General features: G+C 42.0%; 1 protein-coding gene across 1 annotated transcript in view; it reads left to right on the top strand.

Moving 5' to 3' along the window:
- Positions 1-12461: 12461 nt before the first annotated feature.
- Positions 12462-21377, top strand: part of STPG4 (sperm-tail PG-rich repeat containing 4) — a 46191-nt gene continuing 37275 nt past the window's right edge. Inside the window, exons 1-2 of the mRNA XM_049785034.1 lie at positions 12462-12575; positions 19555-19788. Of these exons, the coding sequence (XP_049640991.1) occupies positions 12462-12575; positions 19555-19788 (348 nt within the window). The remainder of the gene's footprint in view (positions 12576-19554; positions 19789-21377) is intronic.

The following is a 21377-nucleotide window of genomic DNA, read 5'->3' as shown; positions in this document are numbered from 1 at the left end:
ATTGTGCATATGTATCACAATTTCTTAAGCCATTCATCTGTTGAAGGGCATCTTGGTTGTTTTCAGAGTCTGGCTATTGATGGGGCTATGTTTTTTTCTTAATAAGTTCTGTCAGTACCTTGTATATTTTAGAAAGAATACTACTTTAATTTTTTTTTTTTTTTTTTGGTTTTTTAGGCCACACCCGGCATTGCTCAGGGGTTACTCCTGGCTGTCTGCTCAGAAATAGCTCCTGGCAGGCACGGGGGACCATATGGGACACCGGGATTCGAACCAACCACCTTTGGTCCTAGATCAGCTGCTTGCAAGGCAAACGCCACTGTGCTATCTCTCCGGGCCCACTACGTTAAATTCTAAGGAACAGTGAGCTTCTCAAGAAAAGGAAAAAAAGAAAATGGATGCCAAACAAACATGGGGAGTACTAAGAAGTAAGGAAGAGATTTCCCAGAGGCCCCAAGGCCAGGAGTCCCTCAGGCATTTCCAGTTAGCACAGTCCACCTCTGGGAAAGGCCTGTCCAAGATTTGAACTTTGAATGCTTTTTTAGTTGATGCACAAGGTTGTGATGCTCATTTGTCGTGCTTTCACCCCCAAAAAACACTTAAAGAGCAGATTAGCAGTAACTAAACCTATTTTCAGTTTTTGATTGCTTTCTCTATAATTTAAGCTACTCAACAGGCTGGTTATTAGAGTATTTTTAACTACCTTTAAATACTTAATGAAAGATTTTGTAGTAACCCAGAGCCAAGATTAAAACACGTAATTGTTGCCTGATTATTTTAGCCACAAAGCTTTTAATTTCCCAAGGGGAATTCTCTCTGCATGTTGCTACCCAGGTTGGACTATTTTAATACCACTGTGATCATCAGAAAATAAACTGCATGGGTCGTGAAGGAAGAGACTAATAGTACTTTAGAAGTCAAAGCCATTGATGCTGATAATATTTGATAATATTACTTGATATCAGGCAATTAGACCTTCATTAGATTTCATGGTACAGTCAACAAAATTGGAGAGTTTCACAGAAGTCAAAGCATTTTGATTACACAAGAAGTTGAAGTGTAGAAAAAAAAGAAAAAAATAGTTGAAGTGTAAAGCAATTAATGTAATTGGTTATATTGAACCTAGGTTCAAATCTTAGCTCTTCCTACATAATCTGGGGTTGGAATTGATTTGACAAACCCCCCCCCCCCCCAGCTCTTTTGGGGACCTTATATGGTGTCGTGTGTCCAACTGGCATTGGCTGCATGGAAGGCATGTGCCTTACCCCATGTACTCATTCAGCCATCCTACATGATTTAAATCAAGGGACTATATTTCTTCCCCTTTGGCCCACATCCAAGAGTGCTCAGGGCTTCCTCCTGACTGCCCTTGGGTCACTTCTGATGAGGATAGGGGGACCTTAGTTTGCCAGAGGTTGAACCTGAGTCAAGCCATATGCAAAGCTCTGTGCTATCTCTGACCCGGACACTTGTTTTCAACCTGAAAGAACACGGACATTAAGGCACGTGCACATGGCAGATCTAGTAGTGCTCAGGGGCTACTTGCAGCTCTGTTTTTGAGGTTTTCTTGGCAGTGCTCAGTGCTAGGGATTGAGCCTGAGCTTCCTGTGCAAAGCAAGCAACATTGAGTTATATCTTATGTGCCCATTTAAAAAAAATTTTAAGACTGTTAAATGTATTTAGAACCCTCGTTTTCCAAGAGAAACAGACTTATATTTTAAATATATTCAGATAATGTTCAAAATATTATTACTCAAAAAAAGTGGTGCCAGACCATAGTACAGCAGGGAGGGCACTTGCCTTGCATGCAGCTGGCCCAGTTCTGATCCTCAGCAACCCACATGGTCCTTGAGTTTACCAGAAGTTATTTCTGAATACAGAGTAAATCCTAAGCACACAGCTTGATGTACAAAAACAAATTTTATCCTCAGAACATCTGGTATGGCTTGTTAGAAATGACCTTAAGTCATGATCCCAAATCTGAATCTATTTTAGGGGGCTCCCCCAATATTTCGTATCATTGCTGCATTTTGAAAAGGAAAGTTGGTCAGTCATACTTCAATCTTCCCCGGGTTCAAAGGGATCCATATTAAAAACCTGTGACTTATGCTTAAAATAAGGGGAAATGCATTGTCTTGTGTCTCCAGTAAAAGTCCCCAAGACTTGAAGAGTTAACCAGAGTTGATGCCTTCAGATTGTCAGACTTGAAAACAAAGGCATCCCATTGTAAGAAGGATATTTGATATTCTGGTTATCTGTTTAATGGAAATATGAGGGTAGCTTGCTTGTGTAATCAGCATGAGGCGCTAAGGGAAGGGAAGACTGGAGGGTCAAAGTGTCATTTGTTCTAAAGTTACTGACTGCATTTATGCCAGATAGGATTCTGATCATTCCATCATTCCATAAGATCATTCCATCATAAGATCTTAGGGTAGGGACTTACCTATACTTGGGAAATACCTGTAAGAAGGTATGTTATATATTAACATATATTTGTATGTTACCTATTTCATTTTAATATATTTACCCATAAGAAGGTACTTATTACCTACCTATAAGATAGAACTCCCAACATTTCACTCCCTCGTAAAACGTTGGTGGAGAAGCAGGTATTTACAATCACCTTTATAAACAAGGATAATAAGTTACAGCAAAATGCAGCCAGTATTCAAAGTCTTAATTGTCAAGGAAGAGTGGATTTAAGAATGAAAGAATTTACCCAGGAGCATGCCCTTACATGTTAGAAACTGGCATTGTGGGCCCGCCACCCCCAGATACTATGGGTTTGATTCTTGGCAGAAGTTCCCTCAACATAAAGGGTATATCAGTAATCACTGGTGTCATTGACTCAGATTCTATGGGAGAAGTTATTACTGTACCAGTTACATGGACCTTTAAAAAAGGAGAAGCGATTGCCCAGATAGTAATAGTGCCTTATGTCAAATTTGGGACTTCAGATAAGACTAGAATTGGAGGTTTTGGAAGCACAGATCCAGGTGCTGCTCAAAACCCAATCGTGGCTCTGGTTACTAAATGTAAAGATGAACACCCGATGATCAAACTTCACTTGGAAGGGCAACCCTTTGACGGAATGATAGATACGGGTGCTTAGGTTACCATAATTTCTGATAAAGAATGGCCAGAAAATTGGCCTCTTCAGGAAATCCCGTATTCCCTAGTAGGAATAGGAGGCCTGAGCTCCTGTCTGTTGAGTACGAGGACTATGATATTTTACGGCCCAGAAAATCAAAAAGCAATAATCAGACCTCACGTGGGCCCATTTTCACCATCCCTGTGGGGCCGTGACCTACACAAACAGTGGAAAGCAGAATTCCACATCCCATTAGCTCCAGAAGAGCCCGAACCTTCTTTTCATTTAAAAGCCAAAAATTTTTAGTAGGGGCCACTACCATAAAAACACCAGCACCAATAAAAATAAAATGGAAATCTGATGAACCAATTTGGACAGGTCAGTGGCCCCTTAAAACTGATAAATTAAAGGTGCTGACAGAATTAGTGAAGGAACAGCTAAGTTTAGGACATATTGAACCATCTTTTTCTCAATGGAATTCACCTATATTCACTATAAAAAAGAAATCCGGTAAATGGAGACTTTTGATGGATCTTAGAGCTATAAATTTATTCATGATACCTATGGGCAAATTGCAGACTGGTTTACCATCACCTGTAGTTATTTCAAAGGAATGGCCACTAATTATAATTGATCTGAAAGACTGCTTCTACCATATTCCTATCCACCCAGATGATAAAAAACGTTTTGCATTCTCAGTTCCTTCTCTCAATACCCATCCCTGCAGATGTTTCCAATGGACTGTTCTCCCCCAAGGCATGCTGAATTCCCCAACCATGTGTCAGTTTTTTGTAGATAAGGTTTTGAGCCCTGCTCGTGAAAAATTTCCTCAAGCCATGATATTTCATTATACAGATGATATCTTGCTCACAATGAACAATGAAACAGATTTACAGGACTTATACTCTTATGTTACTGACTGTTTACAAACATCAGGACTGAAAATAGCTTTAGAAAAAATACAGATAATGCCACCATATCAATATTTGGGTTTTATTTTGGACAGGAAGTCTATACGTCCACAAAAAATTTCTATCAAAAAAGAAAACCTCAGAACGCTTAATGATTTTCAGAGACTTTTAGGTGACGTAAATTGGCTCCGCCCTGCACTAGGAATCCCAAATGCAGAGGTTATCTAATCTGTTTAAAACGTTGGAGGGTGACCCTGCTTTAGATAGCCCGAGAAATTTAACAACAGCTGCCAAAAATGAATTGGACATCTTCTTGAGCAGATTACAAAAATCGTTTCTCTCAAGATTCATCCCAGGAGAAAAGGTATTACTGTTAATCTTCCCTACTATAGAAACCCCCACAGGGGCCTTGATGCAACAGTCAGGACCTTTGGAATGGGTGTATTTACATAACAAACAACCTCGCTCAGTTGTCCCCTACTGATTTCAGAGATTATCTGCAACTGATTTCAGAGATTATTATCAAGGCAAGACTCAGATCTATATCTTTACTAGGTTTTGACCCAGATATAATAGTTTTGCCAGTACCAAAAAAGGAAATTGAGTCAATATTGCCAATTAATGAATCTCTACAAAGGGCCCTCTCAGATTTCACAGGAGAAATATCCTCCCATTATCCAGCAGGAAAAATTTGGGACTTTTTAAAGAAAACTCAGTTTGTTATTTCTTCAATTGTTCGGGATTCCCCTATTCCCAATGCCAAGGTTTTTTACATTGATGGATCCCAAAATGGAAAAGGAGGAATAACCGGAGACAACATTAATATGACCATAGATACCAAATATATCTGCACAGAAAGTTGAATTAGCAACGTTAATTTACCTATTAGAAAATGTATCTGGGGCCCGGAGAGATAGCACAGTGGTGTTTGCCTTGCAAGCAGCCAATCCAGGACCTAAGGTGGTTGGTTCGAATCCCAGTGTCCCATATGGTCCCCCGTGCCTGCCAGGAGCTATTTCTGAGCAGACAGTCAGGAGTAACCCCTGAGCACTGCCAGGTGTGGCCCAAAAACCAAAAAAAAAAAAAAGAAAGAAAATGTATCTGAAGCCATGAATATAGTTTCTGATTCTTTGTATGTGGTAAATTTATGTCATGTGATAGCCACTGCTTCCCTTAATGCTAATAACCCGATCATACAGAACTTACTTAAACAATTACAGCAGCTTCTTCAAAAACGAACTGAGCCCATCTTCATCACGCATATTAGAGCCCACTCAGGTCTTCCAGGACCAATGGCTCAAGGAAATAAAACTGCTGACTTGCTAACAATGCCTATATTTAAATCACCTGTAGAGGAACATTCAGCCCTACACACAAATGCTCGCCGTTTACATGTGAATTACCAAATTCCATGGAGGCAAGCTAGAGAAATTGTAGAAAACTGCAACGTATGTGCACCGTTAACAAAAAAGAATCACATAACAGGAGCAAACCCAAGAGGCTTACAGTCTAACGAACTTTGGCAAATGGATATAACTCAAACAGATTTATTTCCAAGGAAACCTTATCTTCATGTTGTGGTGGACACTTATTCTCGGTTTATGTGGGCAATTCCTATGTCTTCTCAAAAATCTAAGGCTGCTTGTAGTTTTCTTTTACAATGTTTTTCTGTGATGGGTATTCCATATTCTATAAAAACTGATAATGGGCCAGCCTATGTTAGCAAAACTTTTGAATTTTTTTTATAAGGAATGGCAGATAAGACATCTCAGAGGAATTCCTTACAATTGTAGGGGACAGACCATTGTAGAAAGGACTCACAGAACCTTAAAAACTAAATTGCAAAAAAATAGAAAAAAAGGTTTACCACCAATGGATTTGCTTATCACACTAAATTACTTAAACTTACCCCAAGGGGAAAGTTACACTGCAGCGGAAAGACATTTTAAAGAAGATATTCAGAGACAAGAAACAACCCATAAACCTATTTGGATCAAGGAGGATGAAAAATGGATAGCTGGGGCCGGGCGGTGGCGCTAAAGGTAAGGTGCCTGCTTTGCCTGCACTAGCCTTGGACGGACCGCGGTTCGATCCCCCGGTGTCCCATATGGTCCCCCAAGCAAGGAGCAACTTCTGAGCACATAGCCAGGAGTAACCCCTGAGCGTTACTGGGTGTGGCCCAAAAACCAAAAAAAAAAAAAAAAAGAAAAATGGATAGCTGGCTATCTTCTCCTAAGAGGAAGGGGTTATGCCTATGTTTCTATAAATGACAACCCTCCCAAGAAATTTTGGGTTCCATTACGCCTTGTTAGAAATCGGGCTAGCACAAATGATCAAGTTCAGACTATAAACTCCCCTTCAGAGCAAAAACAGAATACTTCAGACACTAACAGCAGTAATATTGCTGCGGTCTCTGGGGCAGGGAATAATGATTTAGCTGTCACACGCCATACAATGAGCGAGACTGATGGTAGTGATAAACCCTTACACTCCAAGATGCAAAAGGAAAGACAGGAACCTGTCTTAACTGGGCTCCAAAATATAGGAAACTTGCTACATGAACTCAATATTGCAATGCTTGTATAATATTTCAGACTTGACTCAGTATTTTCATAAAGATCATTATAAAAAGGATATTAAAAAAAATCCGATGGGGCATGAAGGTAAATTAGCCGAAGAATTTGGTCGGCTCATCAAAACCATGGGAAATAGATTTCATAGATATATTAACCCTGAAAGCTTCAAAGTAACAATTGGTTTACTTAATGACCAGTTTGCTGGACACAATCAGCAGGATCCTCACAAACTACTGATGTTCCTAATAGAGGGACTACATCAGGACTTGCTTACTGTAAATCTAATGACAGACAAAACTACACATCTTATGGAAAATGAAAATTATGAACAATTTAGTCCAGAACACCAAAAGGCTCACAAATCTATTGTTTATGATCTCTTTCAAGGACAATTCAAATCTATACTACAGTGTCTCACTTGCCACCAAAAGTCTGAGGTTTATGAGACATTTGTTCATTTGTCTCTGGCTGTTACATCTACAGATAAATGTACACATTACAGGAATGCCTCTCTGAATTTTTTAAAGAAGAAGAATTAAGAAATGACAACAAAGTTCTGTGCAACAGTTGCAAAACTAGAAGGGATTTTTCAAAGAAAACGTACTTATGGAAATTGCCACCAGTACTTATAATACACTTGAAACGTTTTGCTTTTGATGGCAAACAAATAAAAAAATTGCATACTTATGTAGATTTTCCTTTAGAAGACCTCAATTTAATGGAATTCACTTCAGAGAATAAAAGCAAGAATAAGAAATACAACTTATCATCGGTGTCAAACCATTATGGTAAAGTTCACTATGTACACTGTACTTCATACTGTAAAATTGCTGCAAAACAACACTGGATCAATTTTGATGACAAGAAGATCAAAAAAGTCCCTAATACATTGGTGAAATCCACAGCAGCATACATCCTGTTTTATACTTCTTAAAGATCTACAATGAACACCAGATAATCATTTCACTTCCTTATCGGTTGCTATTATTGTTCTAGGATTCTTTCCACAGGCATGATCAATGAATATGGATTGAAAATCATGAACCCCCAATGTGTTTCCTTGTAGGATGGATTTATGTCTTAATTTCATTATTGCTCTAGGTCTCAGTTAATCATGAAATTTTACAAATTAATTTAGTCAAGGTTCACCTGAAAGAGAAATTTCTCATCATATTAATGTTGTTTTTCTTTCTAGGTATACTCATTTAACGACTTCCACTCTTTTTATTTTAACATCATTGCTTTATTTCCCTCAATTTAGGTTTTAAGACGCTGACATAATGATAATTTTAGGTGGACTTTCTTCACAGTGCTTCTTGCCTATGATTGATTATCATAAAGTTACTGTTATACAATAACTTTTATATATACTGTTATACACTTATAGTAGAGTTTTCCATGTTTGTATTACACATGAAATTCTCTTTCAGATCTGCTCTGCCATAAAAAAATATTTTTTTGAATTTGAAATGATTTATCTAAACAGTTGCCGGCTATTACATTTTAAGGCGCTTTTAGTTGATTCAGCTGAATTCTCTTTTCTTTTGCTCTATTTTGGATCCTTTCCAACAAATATTTTTTAGTATGATTGAGTGTTATGGCCATATTTTTTGTGAAGTCTGTATGTGTATGTCTTGTTTAGTGTCTGTTCTGCATATTTTGTATATAGTTCCCTTTTTTCTAACTTTATCTTCCCCAATTTAGTCTTCCTTATCCTTCCTTCTCTCTTCCTAGTCCTTAACATTTAATTTTCAGGATTCTCTTCACATGTGCAACTCATCTCCTTCACCCACAACTACAAGCCTCCTGATCTCGGCCGGAAGAAGAAATCCGTGATTGTTGGAGTTTTACACCATATATGCTGCAAACTTGTTGGAAATGAAGCCACCTGGAATTTGTGTCACAATGTAACCGCAGAGAAAAGATCCATGGATAAGACCCATAGTCTCTGGATCCCAGTTAAACTGTGCTATCTGAATTTCTGGTTTTCCATCCACATACACAGTGCTATTGTTGACCGTTCCTACAATGGCTACCCCAAGATTGCACCGATCCCAAAGGAAATGCAGAAGCCCAACCAACTCATGATGTAATGATGTAACGCTTGGGGATGCCCCAACACATGGATGACTGTACTGGCCTTCCTTCTTCATTCAGCTTGATGTTATCTCCTGTACAAGGCTTCAACCCACTTTTCCAGACCCATCAAGTGTCTTTTGCCGGTCTTTTTGGAGTTCCAGACCCCTCATATTTACAGATTGGTATTGAACTCTGTAGAAATTTCACCTTTTGTGTTTTTCCTATAATTGTAATCCTTTGAAGTTATATTTGGTACTACACTTCTTTTGACTATTGTAATTAATGTTTTTCTATTTTAGTTTTTAGTCTTAGGAATTGATGTTGTATTACATTAGGGTTTTGCTTTCTTGACTTTAGGTTTGTGAGTTAGATATTGTTGTCTATAATTTCCTAAATGCTTTTTTTGTCTGTTCTCAGGGTTTTTTGCGTGGGTGCATCATAGGCAAAATACTAGGTTTATAGGAGGTTCCATCCATTTTGGATAGGCCCTCAGTTGTTTATTTACACAGGGAGGGTCTCTGCCTTAAACATTTTGTTTTGGTTTGTGACTTAAGCTCCCATCTATAAATAATCAACATCAATTTCAGACATCATATGGACTTCAGACTGGATTAAGAACTTGGACTAAGTTCAGATACCTATTGATCATCATTGCAGTGGCTCCCCACTGTGCAGGGGGTGTATGTGCCTCTTCTTCTGAAATAAAGGCCTAGTTCAATGCCCTCAAAGATGGGCTTTCTGGTCTACCTGAACTTGAATGAAAATGGGGCCGGAGAGATAGCATGGAGGTAAGGCGTTTGCCTTTCATGCAGAAGGTCATTAGTTCAAATGCTGGTATCTGCCAGGAACGATTTCTGAACGTGGAGCCAGGAGTAACTCCTGAGCACTGCCAGGTGTGACCCAAAAACCAACAACATCAACAACAACAAATAAAGAAAAGGTGCTTCTTCTTGCCTGCTACACAACCTTTCTGGTGTCTCTTCGAAAGATCTATGTACGTTTTAGATTTATCTTCTCAGGAGCTTGTAGTTGATTCCTTGATACATGTTTCTGGTTTTAGACACCCTGTGTTTAGGTTAGAAGTTTTTCTTTACATTTTCCTGTGATGCGCTTATGCAAACAGCCGCTCTTTTATTATTGACTAATTTTTCCTTTAATACTTGTAGACAATATTGTTTGTTTACTAAAAACAAACGGGGGGGGGGGGAATTGTTGTGTATGTAAATATTTTAGGGGATTAGTATGTTGCTGACCCTAACCTGATTGGTGATTGTGCCCTACCCTAGGGTGTGACCTGGCATTCTGTCCCCACCCTAGGGTAGTACCTGATTCTGCTTCCACCATTGGTTGATATCTGATCCCACCATTGGGTGGTACATGATTCTGGGGGATAAAAACAAGGGTCTGTGGAAGGCTCAAGGCTTTTTTGCTGGAACTGAGGCTGAGTCTTTGGACTTCAGTCTTGTCCACCGAATAAAGCTAATATTTCCACAAGCCTGACTGTCTGCAAGCTGTTTACCTGCCGTTTCACCTCAGAACCACCGGCTAGACAGGGTGGCAAACGCGTGCTCCGAGCTGGAAGAGAAAGGCCTCATCCTCCATCCCTCCATCAGTCAACCTCTTCAGGGGCTGACTTGCAACATAATGGCGCCCGAACAGGGACCCGGAGAGATAGCACGGCGGCGTTTGCCTTGCAAGCAGCCGATCCAGGACCAAAGGTGGTTGTTTCGATCCAGGACCAAAGGTGGTTGTTTCGAATCCCTGTGTCCCATATGGTCCCCCGTGCCTGCCAGAAGCTATTTCTGAGCAGACAGCCACGAGTAACCCCTGAGCACCACCGGGTGTGGCCCAAAAACCAAAAAAATAAAAAATAAAAAAAGAATGAAGGAGTGATTTATGCAGCAATGACAGAGTTTTTTATGAGCTAAAAGTGTCCATTGTGTTGGGCAAATTGATTTTAGCATGAAACAAATTCTTCCCTTATTGGAATGTGGAAGAGTTAGATTAGGATTAGATTAGTTTTAGGAAAGAGGTTAGTCACTGCTGGCAAGCTTGTGAAAGGAAGCAAAAACTTGATTTTTTTTTCATTGGGTAAAGGGAGTTGAGCCTGGATTTGAAGTTGAACTCTAGCTTTAGCACTTTTGTGCAATGTGGACTTAACTGTGTGTCTCTGTGAGAGCCTGTCTCCATAAAATGGATTTAATACCTACTTCACAATGTTCTAAGGAATAAGTGAGATTAATGCCCAACAAACACACACCCAGAACACAGCAGGAACAGCAGAACCCCACTGAATACAACGAAGATAGATCTCCTGGTGGTATATTTAGGACTGGGTTTTTTTTTGGGGGGGGAGGGGATGTGAAGAGACTGTTTAATGCGTAGGAATGTATGCTTGGCACTCAGAACCCCTGGGTTAAAACCCCTGCGACCGCAAGACCTGAGCACTGCCAGGAAGAGTCCCTCTCTCTGCAGCTCCACTGGGCATGGCCCCACGGCACCCCTGCCACCTGCCACCCATCCCCCCATAAAAGTAAAAGACATTTCTAGATGAGAAGCCAGAAGGGAGAGAGGGTAAAGTTGAGCAAAGGGTCTAGTTGGTAGTTTCTCCGCCTGTGGGCTTTGGGCCTCACCTCAGAGGTCAGAGAAGCAGCAGCCAGAATCAGAGAAGCTAGAATGAATCTCTGCTGATTTTTGCTGCAAAACTATGCACGGTAAGTATTCTGTTTCCTGGGGTAATTTGGGAAGGGCTGATGGAGTTTAGGGGTCACTCAATCATTTACAAATCTCCTTGAGAGACAGACAGAGACTGACAGACAGACAGCAAAGGAAAAAAAATGTTGGGCAGGAGCAATAGCACAGTGTTGAGGGCATTTGCTTGCCTTACACCTGGTTGACCCAGGTTTGGTCCCCAGCATCCAGTATGGTCCCCTGAGCCTTCCAAGAGCACATAACCAGGAGTAATCCCTGAGCACCACCAGGTGTAACCCCAAAACAAAACATAAAAGTTGGTTTTGGGGACCATAGGAATAGCATAGTCATGGAGGGAGGTTCGATCCTCGGCCTCCCATAGAGTCCCTGAACACCACCAGGAGGGATTCCTGAGCACAGAGCCAAGAGAAACCCCTGAGCACTGCTGGGTGTAAGCCCAAAACCAAAATAAATCATACAATATGTTTTAAAAAATGTTCTTTTTGGGGGGCCGGCGAGGTGGTGCTAGACGTAAGGTGTCTGCCTTGCAAGCGCTAGCCAAGGAAGGACGGCGGTTCGATCCCCCAGTGTCCCATATGGTCCCCCCCAAGCCAGGGACAATTTCTAAGCGCTTAGCCAGGAGTAACCCCTGAGCATCAAACGGGTGTGGCCCGGAAAACAAACAAAAAGTTCTTTTTTTTAATTTAATTTTATTTTTTTGGGGGGTCACACCCGGCAGCGCTCAGGAGTTACTCCTGGCTCTGTGCTCAGAAATCGCTCCTGTCAGGCCTGGGAACCATATGGGATGCTGGGATTCGAACCACCGTCCTTCTGCATGCAAGGCAAACGCCCTACTATGCATGCAAGGCACACCTCCATGCTATCTCTGCGGCCCCCAAAGTGTTCTTTTTTTCAATGTTCAGGCCACTCTTGGCAGTGCTCAGCGGCTACTCTTCTCTGCGTTCAAGAATCCCTCCTGGTGGTGCTCGGGGGACCCTATCAGGTGCCGGGGCTCCAACCGGGAGGGCTGCGTGCCAGCCGCTCAACGCCCAACGCCCCTGACCACACGCGCATCCTCGCGCCCTGCCCGGCTCTGCGTGAGCCGAAGCCGCCATGGATCGTCGGGACATCACTGCGACCCCCGTAAGGGAGACCAAGGGCCCTTGGTACTCGGGGCCCCCTGGACGCCGCTGCCTCTCTGCCCTCGCCTTCCCCGCACCGGCCACTGTCTCTCCTGGGGCCCTCCCTGGCCTCCCCGGAGGTGTCACTTGTCACCTGCGGCCCCTCCCCTTCACCCTGGGGCCCTGTCTCTGTCACCTGTCATCCCCAGGACCCTCTCTCTGCAGTGCTGGGGGTGCTAGCTCAGGTCTCCTGGGGCTCTCCCACTGGTCTTCCCACTGGTCTCCCTCTTCCTCCCCCAGTCATCCTCACCCTGCTATTTCTCCTCTTCCTAAGGGTTCTGGATCCTGTTTTATTTATTTCATGGGATTCGGTCCTTTTCCGTTGTCCTTTCCCCTCTCTCTGGCCAGAGGAAAATCTTCTTGTTCTTCCTTCCCCAAGTGGACTGACCACATTTGGGTTTAAACTTGGTTTGGTTTGGGCCCAATTTCCTATAAAGTCACCTCTCGAATACTTGAATCTCCTTTATTTAGATTTTAAAGTTAACTATTTTAATTTAATTTTAAAGACTTTAAAAATTTTATTTTAAATATTTTGAAATAAATTGGGGTGGAAAAAGGATCTATTATGGGGTTTCTTTTTATCTTTGGGGGAAATGATTTTCAAAGGCAGATCTCTGCTTTGGGCCAAACAAACTGCTGTGGAGGTTGTTTTCTTTCTCTTTAGCTCAGGGTTTCTCTCTCTCTCTCTCTCTCTCTCTCTCTCTCTCTCTCTCTCTCTCTCTCTCTCTCTCTCTCTCTCTCTCTCTCTCTCTCTCTCTCTCTCAGTTCTGTGATGCTAAGTGTGTGATGTGGAAGAACCATAAATCTCATATGATTTATGAGAGCTGGGGGAAATTCAGCCAATAAGAAACTTGTCCTTAGAGAAAAGCAATTTTTGTTGTTTTTTTTTCTTTGTTTCTTTGGGCCACACCCACTGGCACTCAGGGGTTACTCCTAGCTCTGCACTTCGAAATCATTCCTGGCAGACTCTGGGGGACCATATGGGATGCCAGGAATCAAGCCGAGTTCATCCCAGGTCAGCTGTGTGCAAGGCAAATGCCCTACTGATGCGCTATCTCTGTGGCCCCAGAAATGCAGTATTTTATAGGTAAAGTTTTAAAACCAGGGTGTAAAAAAGGTAGATGTCAGTTGCTAGACTGGAAGAAATTAATTTTATCAGTTTCACTGTTTAGATGGCTTTAATTTACTGTAGCTTGGAGATAGCCCAGTTTTCATAGCAAATGTAAAAAATTACTATGAGAGCCCAGTTTTCAGAATCATGATAAAAGTCCTATCATTAGTGGAAGCAGAAGTCAGTGTTTTAGTAATTTTATCTAGTAGAAATAGCACAATAGAAAAAAATATAAAACAACTGTGCTGTGTTGACAGCAAAGTCGGAGCAAATGTGGAATAATAATCATAATTATGATAATAAATAGAGATATAGTCTCTTTTTGTGAAGACAAAAGCTTCCTTGGAAATGGAGGAATATTAAAATAATCTGTTGTTTAATTTAGTAGTGGAGATGTTACAAGAAAAGCACTGGTTGGTGGGTCCAGCCTTTATAGGTAGAGGACTGTTTGGCCAGCCCCTACCTTTGTTTGGATTGGTTTGGTTTGGTTTGGTTTGTTCTTGGGCCACACCTGGCAGTGCTCAGAGCTTACTCCTACCTCTGTGCTCAGGGATCACTCTCTGCAGTGCTCGGGAAATCAAATGGGATGTGGGGGATGGACCTGGTCAGCTATGTGCAAGGCAAGAACCCTCTCTGCTGTGATATTGCTCTGGTCCAGTGGCACCTTCATTTTATTTATTTATTTTTATTTTATTTTTGGTTTTGGAGTCACACCTGATGGTGCTTGGGTCAGATGCTCATGGCATCTGATGATAATAAATATTAATAAATAAATAGATAATCAATAAAAAATCAGATGCTTGGGAGACCATATGGAATGCTGAGGATTGAACTTGGGTCTACCATGTGCAAGGCAAACACCCTACCTGCTGTGCTGTTGCTCAGGCCTCCTTCATTTTATATTCTTGTGAGGAAGCAGACACTTATGAGCTCTGTAATTTGCCTCGAACTTGCTCAACTATTCAAACTCAAATATCTTGGAGTCAACTTAACTAAAGAGGTGAAGGACCTATACAAAGAAAACTACAAAAGCCTGCTTCAAGAAATAAGAGAGGACACAAGGAAATAGAAACACATACCCTGCTCATGGTTTGGCAGGGTTAATATCATTAAAATGGCAATACTCCCCAAAGCATTGTAGAGATTTAATGCAATCCCTCTAAAGATACCCATGACATTCTTCAAATAAGTGGATCAAACACTCTTGAAATTCATTTGGAATAATAAACACCCACGAATAGCTAAAGCAATCCTTGGGAAAAGGAATAACTGGAGGCATTATTTTCCCCAATTTTCAATTGTATTACAAAGCAATAGTTATTAAAACAGCATGGTATTGGAATAAAGACAGATCCTCAGATCAGTGGAATATACTTGAGTATTCAGAGAATGTTCCTCAGGCATACAATCACTAATCTTTGATAAAGGGGCAAGAAATCCAAAACGGAGCAAGGAAAGTCTCTGCTCCAAGCTTTTCTAAGCAGGAGCTGAAATTAAGCCTGAGTCTCACTGCTCTTCCCTCACTCTGCTTCTTCACTGTCACTGGAAAAACCAAGATAACCAGCAGCTACATAATTACAGGACACAAGTGATAGTGTGTGTGGGTATATATATATTTAAATATATATATGTATATATGAAAGTGTGTAAATATATATGTATGTTTCATATATATATGAAATAGTCCTTTCAACCTTTTCCACATTGCCAGACATTTGTATGCCAATATCCCCAGCACCTCTTATGGTCTCCTCAGCCTTGCCAGGAGTGATCCCTGGATCCCTGATCATAAAGCCTGAGTGGCCCAAAACAAAAACAACCCAAAAAATGAAACAAAAATCCCAATATCACATTAATTTAATATATGTTTACATGTATTTGAATTTTTTTTTTTTTGGTTTTTGGTTTTTGGCTCACACCGGCAGTGCTCAGGGGTTACTCCTGGCTCTATGCTCAGAAATCGCTCCTGGCAGGCTCGGGGGGCGGGGGACCATATGGGATGCCGGGATTTGAACCACCGACCTTCTGTAGGCAAGGCAAATGCAAGGCCTTACCTCCATGCTATCTCTCCGGCCCCAATGTATCTGAATTTTTAACAACTCACTTAGGCCATAAATGATAAATTCTATGACATTTTTGATTTATACAACTCTTACCCCTCCCCAAGATTACCAAATATTGTCACACTTCAGTATTCTTTTTTCTTTTATTTTTTTTTTTATTTTATTTTTTTGATTTTTGGGCCACACCCGGCGGTGCTCAGGGGTTACTCCTGGCTGTCTGCTCAGAAATAGCTCCTGGCAGGCACGGGGGACCATATGGGACACCGGGATTCGAACCAACCACCTTTGGTCCTGGATCGGCTGCTTGCAAGGCAAACGCCACTGTGCTATCTCTCCGGGCCCACACTTCAGTATTCTTAAGACATCTTGATGACAGAGATTTATCACTCTAATTTTCACAGAGGATATATTTATTTAAAAAGCACCTAAGTTCATAGAATGGCAATTAAAAATTTTATTGGCAGAAATAATAATTTGTAGTATTTATATTATATGTTGAATTTGTTATACATACAAGCAAATATATATATATATATTTTTTTTTGGGTTTTTGGGCCACACCCAGCATTGCTCAGGGTTTACTCCTGGCTATCTGCTCAGAAATAGCTCCTGGCAGGCACGGGGGACCATATGGGACACCAGGATTCAAACCAACCACCTTTGGTCCTGGATCGGCTGCTTGCAAGGCAAACGCCACTGTGCTATCTCTCCGGGGCCCTACAAGCAAATATTTTACTGGCCAAATGGAATCCCTTCTCAAGTAAATAAGCTCATTTTATGTTTGTTGATAGGGGGCATCCCGGAGGGACTCAGCGACTAACAGAGAAGAATGGTGGAGAAGCACTTTAAGAGTACGTATATCTGGTCTTTTCTACTCAAGCAGCTCTTAGCCCCTTAACAATAGGTCTTGTCTTGGGAGAGAGTATAGAGGCAGGGCACTTACCTTGCTGGAGGCAACCAGGTTAGAGCCCAGCCTCCCACCCAGTCCTCTCCCCAGGAGTGTGGTCCAATATCTCCCGAAGTGAAGAGATAGTACAGAGGTAGGGTGTTTGCCTTTCAAGCAGCCAACCCAGGATGGATGGTGATTCGAATCCCGGCATCCCATATGGTCCCCTGTGCCTGCCAGGAGCAATTTCTGAGCACAGAGCCAGGAGTAACCTCTGAGTACCATCAGGTGTGACCCAAAATAAAAATTAAAAAAAAAATCAAGTACTCTTGCCTTGAAGTTAATAACAATTCTAAATTTTAAAAAAATGTGTTGCTAGGGGCCGAGAGATAGCATGGGTATGGCCCAAAAACCCAAAGGAAAAAAAATGTGTTTTTTCCAGTCAGATGGGCCTCGTTTCATACTTAAAATTTTAGCATCAGCATAACAATAAAAAACTAAATTTTCAATGCAGTAAAATCTTAGAGAAGTGAAATAAGCCTAGGAGTGCGAGCAATTTAAGAGCAAACAATTGGGGCCAGAGAGATAGCCCCTATATACATAGCAGAACCGAATTCCATCCCCAGCACCACTATGGACTCTGAGCACAGAGTAAAGAACAAGTCCTGAGTACAGCCATACATGGCACAAAACACCCCCCTCCCCCCAAAAAAGGGCAAATATACATAAGCTTTACAGAAATGTGGCTAAAACCCACCTTGCTTATTTACAGACGTGGTAAGATTACAAGATGAGGAAAAGCACAGTCTAGAAAGACTTAAGTGTCTATCTTTTTTTATTGTTTGCTTTTGTTTTTGGGGTCACACCCGGCACGCTCAGGGGTTACTCCTTGCTCTATGTTCAGAAATCGCCCCTGGCAGGCACAGGGGACCATATGGGATACCGGGATTCGAACCACTGTCCTTCTGCATGGAAGGTAAATGCCTTACCTCCATGCTGTCTCACCGGCCCCTTAAGTTTCTATCTTAAAGACATCAAGCTTCAGGGGCCAGAGCGACAACACAGTGGCTATGGCATTTGCTTGCATGCAGCTGACTTGGGTTCAGTCTCTAGCATCCCATATGGTCCCTCAAGCCTGCCAGGAATAATTTTTAAACTTAGAGTCAGAATAACCCATGGACGCCACCAGATGTGGCTCCGCAAAACACCCAACCCTTCAAAAAAGAAAAACCAAAAGAAAAACAACAACAAAAGGCATCAGCCTCAGATGACTTTTATTAAAATTATAAAAGCCAGGCAGATGTTATAGCAAAGAAAACTGGCACGATAATTCTCGTAGGAGATACCATTTCTAGATCCACGCAATGTTCTCTAGCAACACTTTTCAACTATGAAGGTGCTGTGGCTCCAGCGTGGCATTGCACTAACTTTGCTGGTGGAGCTGAGGTGAGTGCCAAGTGGAAAGAAGTGAAGAGCAGCAACTTAGCCTTCAGGTCGGTTCAGCAGCATGTTGGTTGTAGTTAGAAATGACCAAATCTCTTGTTGCAGCAGACCAGCTGCTCAGTTATTCCCCTTAGCTTCCCCCTAGATCAAACAAATGTATTTACCCAGCAGAACTAGAATAAAGTCTCTTGAGCTCAGCAGCCCTGAAGAGTTATGAGTCTTGACATTTTGACATTTTGAGCCAAATGGAGCCTCAAGCTTAAATATCTCTAAAGCTGCTTTTAGCTACTTCCCCCCTCTACCCTTGTTTTGGGGTTACACCCAGTGGTGCTCAAGACTTAGACCTATCTCTGTTCTCAGAAATCACTCCTGGTACACTTGGAGGCCATATGGGTAGCTGGGGATCCAACTAGGGTTGACTTTATGCAAGGCAAGTGGCCTCCCTGCTGTACAGTCCCTTGATTTACCTTTTTCTTTTTTGGTTTTTGGGTCACACCCGGCAGCGCTCGGGGTTCCTCCTGGCTCCTCGCTCAGAAACCGCTCCTGGCAGGCTCGGGGGACCATATGGGACGCCGGGATTCGAACCAATGACCTTCTGCATGAAAGGCAAACGCCTTACCTCCATGCGATCTCTCCAGCCCCCTCTCCTTTAAAAAAAAAAAAAAAAAGATAAAGCTGGGGGCTGGAGAGATAGCACAGTTGTAGGGCATTTGCCTTGCAAGCGGCCTACCCAGGACGGACATTGGTTCAAATCCTGGCATCCTATATGGTCCCCCATGCCTGCCAGGAGCGATTTCTGAGCACAGAGCCAAGAGTAATCCCTGAGCATCACCAGGTATGACCCCCCCCCCAAAAAAAAAGACAGAACTTCAACTGTACTCAAAACTTCTTGACTAACATTTGACAATTATCTTTAAAAGAATATAATCAAGGCCAGAGGGTTAGTATAGCAGGTGTTTGCCTTGCATGCCATATTGTTACCCTGCCCCCCACCCCCACAAAGCCTGCCAGGAATGATACCTGAGTGCAGAGGCAGAAGTAAGCTCTGAGCATCATCAGGTATGGCCCTTAAAACAAACAAACAAAAGAGGAAAAACAAAGAAAGAACATCATTACATTTTATTTGAAATATTATAAATTAGTTGGCCACAGAAACAAAAGGAGGGGGTGATAACACATGGATAGGGTGTTTGCCTTGCACGCTACTGATCTAGGTTTAATCTCTGGCATCCCCTGGTCCTCCCAGCCTGCCAGGAGTGGTTTCTGAGCTCAGAGGCAGGAGTAACCCCTGAGTGCTGCTGAGCATGACCCCCACCCCCCCCCAAAAAAAAAAGAAAGAAAAAGAAAAAAGAAATAAAGAAAAATATTAGTTGGCCATAGTGCTTATTCTACTTGAGAGGATTTTTATCAAGGCAAACAAAGAGAACTGCTACTTGGGTATCACAAGATTATATTTTAGGATAGGTCACCAGTTTGATTTGCTATCAAAATCCCATATTGATTTGCTATCAATATCCCACAGAATACTCCAACCCCTGGCACCTATAACTTGAAAACATTCATTGAAGAAGGCCTATCAAATCCAGTGACAGCGACCTACAATTTTAAAAATGAGGGAAGGAAAAGGCCACCGCTGGTGCTAAGAAATGATCCCGTGTTCACTGACCTTCCCCAGTACATGCCCCCTGACTTTGTGGAGTTATTAAGCAAGCAATTGGCCACGTACAGCTTTAAAGACAAAGGCCGGGAAGACTTCGTCTCTCTGAATAACACAAATCAGGTAAAGTGTGGCCTGCTGGGTCATCCAGAGCATGCAAGGGAGGTGTCCCTAGCAGGCTGAAGCATTTTCCTGGAGGAAAGAAAAGCCTGTAGGTGCCTTATTTCCCACCAAACCCAAATCAGGCCACTGCATTTGCAGACATACCTGCCAAGTTTGCCCTGTGTGTTGGTGGGAGAGACATGGCTGGGTGTCTACAGGGAATATTCATAATCTAAAGGAAACTCATAGTCTATGGGGAATATTCATCATATATATGGAATATTCATAGTCTACAGAGAATATGCATCATCTATAGGGAACTCAGTCTACAGGGAAATATTTATCATATATAAGAAATATTTATCAACAACAGGGAATATTCATTATATATAAGAATATTTATAGTCTATAGGGAATATTTATCATATATAAGGAATATTTATAGTCTTACAGAATTCATAGTCTATAGGAAAGATTTTTTTGGTTTAAATCAAAATTGACTTTTAATGAGCACAATCAAATAAAAAACAATGCGAGTCATATATGTGATCTTCAACTTTCTAATTATCTGGTGAAATTATTCAATGATATATTCTACTTAACCTAATACATATATCCTTTCAAAGTCTAGAACAGAGTACAATTGAGATACTCAGCTTTTATCAGCAATCCACAGTACCATAGAATCTAAGTAGCAGTGTATCTTCAACTGATCCTGACATCCAAGTACTGAGAATCCCCAGGGAGGGACCCCTTACCTCTTCTTCTCAGCACCGCCTGAAAAACCACACCTGTTGGTGTACCTAGCTAAAACCCCGAAGTTGGGTGCAAAGACCCTAAGACCCACCCATATCTGGGAGGGGTCTTGGGAACCGGATAATAGGTGTAACTACCTGCAAGACCTCCCATTTCTGGGAGGGGTCTGGAAAAGGATAGATAAACCTCTGAGCCAGGGGATTCGGGCCTTTTGCCGTTTCTCTCTTGGCCCGGCTTGGCTTCCTGGCTTTTGGATCTTTGGGCCGCATGGAGCCCAAAGGGAAGATGGCTAACAGGAGATAAGATGCAGGGCTAGCAAAATATTGCTGAATGCTTGAAAGGTTGACATAGGCCACACACCTGTGGTGGCAAGGGCATGAATAAAGATGATTCTTCCTGATGGCTGCGTGTGAGTGAGTAATTTCACCTGGGCCTGGAACTCGCCGGCTGCATGGAGGTTGCAGAGCCATGTGGGCTGGATGGCATCATCCACCATCCAGCCCCATCGTTAATTATTTAATGCAACATCTGGCGCTCCGAACTTTGACCTGAATCCTGAACCCAACAAAACAGCGAAAATGGTGAGATTTCTGCTCTTCTGTTTCATTTTGGCTCTTTTCGGGTGCACTGAGCCCAAAACACTGGGCCACGTGCAGCCATGTTCAAACATGGCCGTGACCCCTTCTAGGGAAACAAGGGCAATTAAAACAAAAGAGGTGGAAGCTTGCATCACCTCCAGCCCAGGCCCAGGCCCAAAACTGAAACTTTGTTACAAGAAACAAAAACCTGGGCCTCTTCAAAGACTTATTAAAAGTCTAAATTGGAAACGG

The sequence above is a fragment of the Suncus etruscus genome, chromosome 12 (assembly GCF_024139225.1).
Source record: "Suncus etruscus isolate mSunEtr1 chromosome 12, mSunEtr1.pri.cur, whole genome shotgun sequence".
Lineage (NCBI taxonomy): Eukaryota > Metazoa > Chordata > Mammalia > Eulipotyphla > Soricidae > Suncus > Suncus etruscus.
This window is presented reverse-complemented; position numbering and strand designations above follow the sequence as displayed.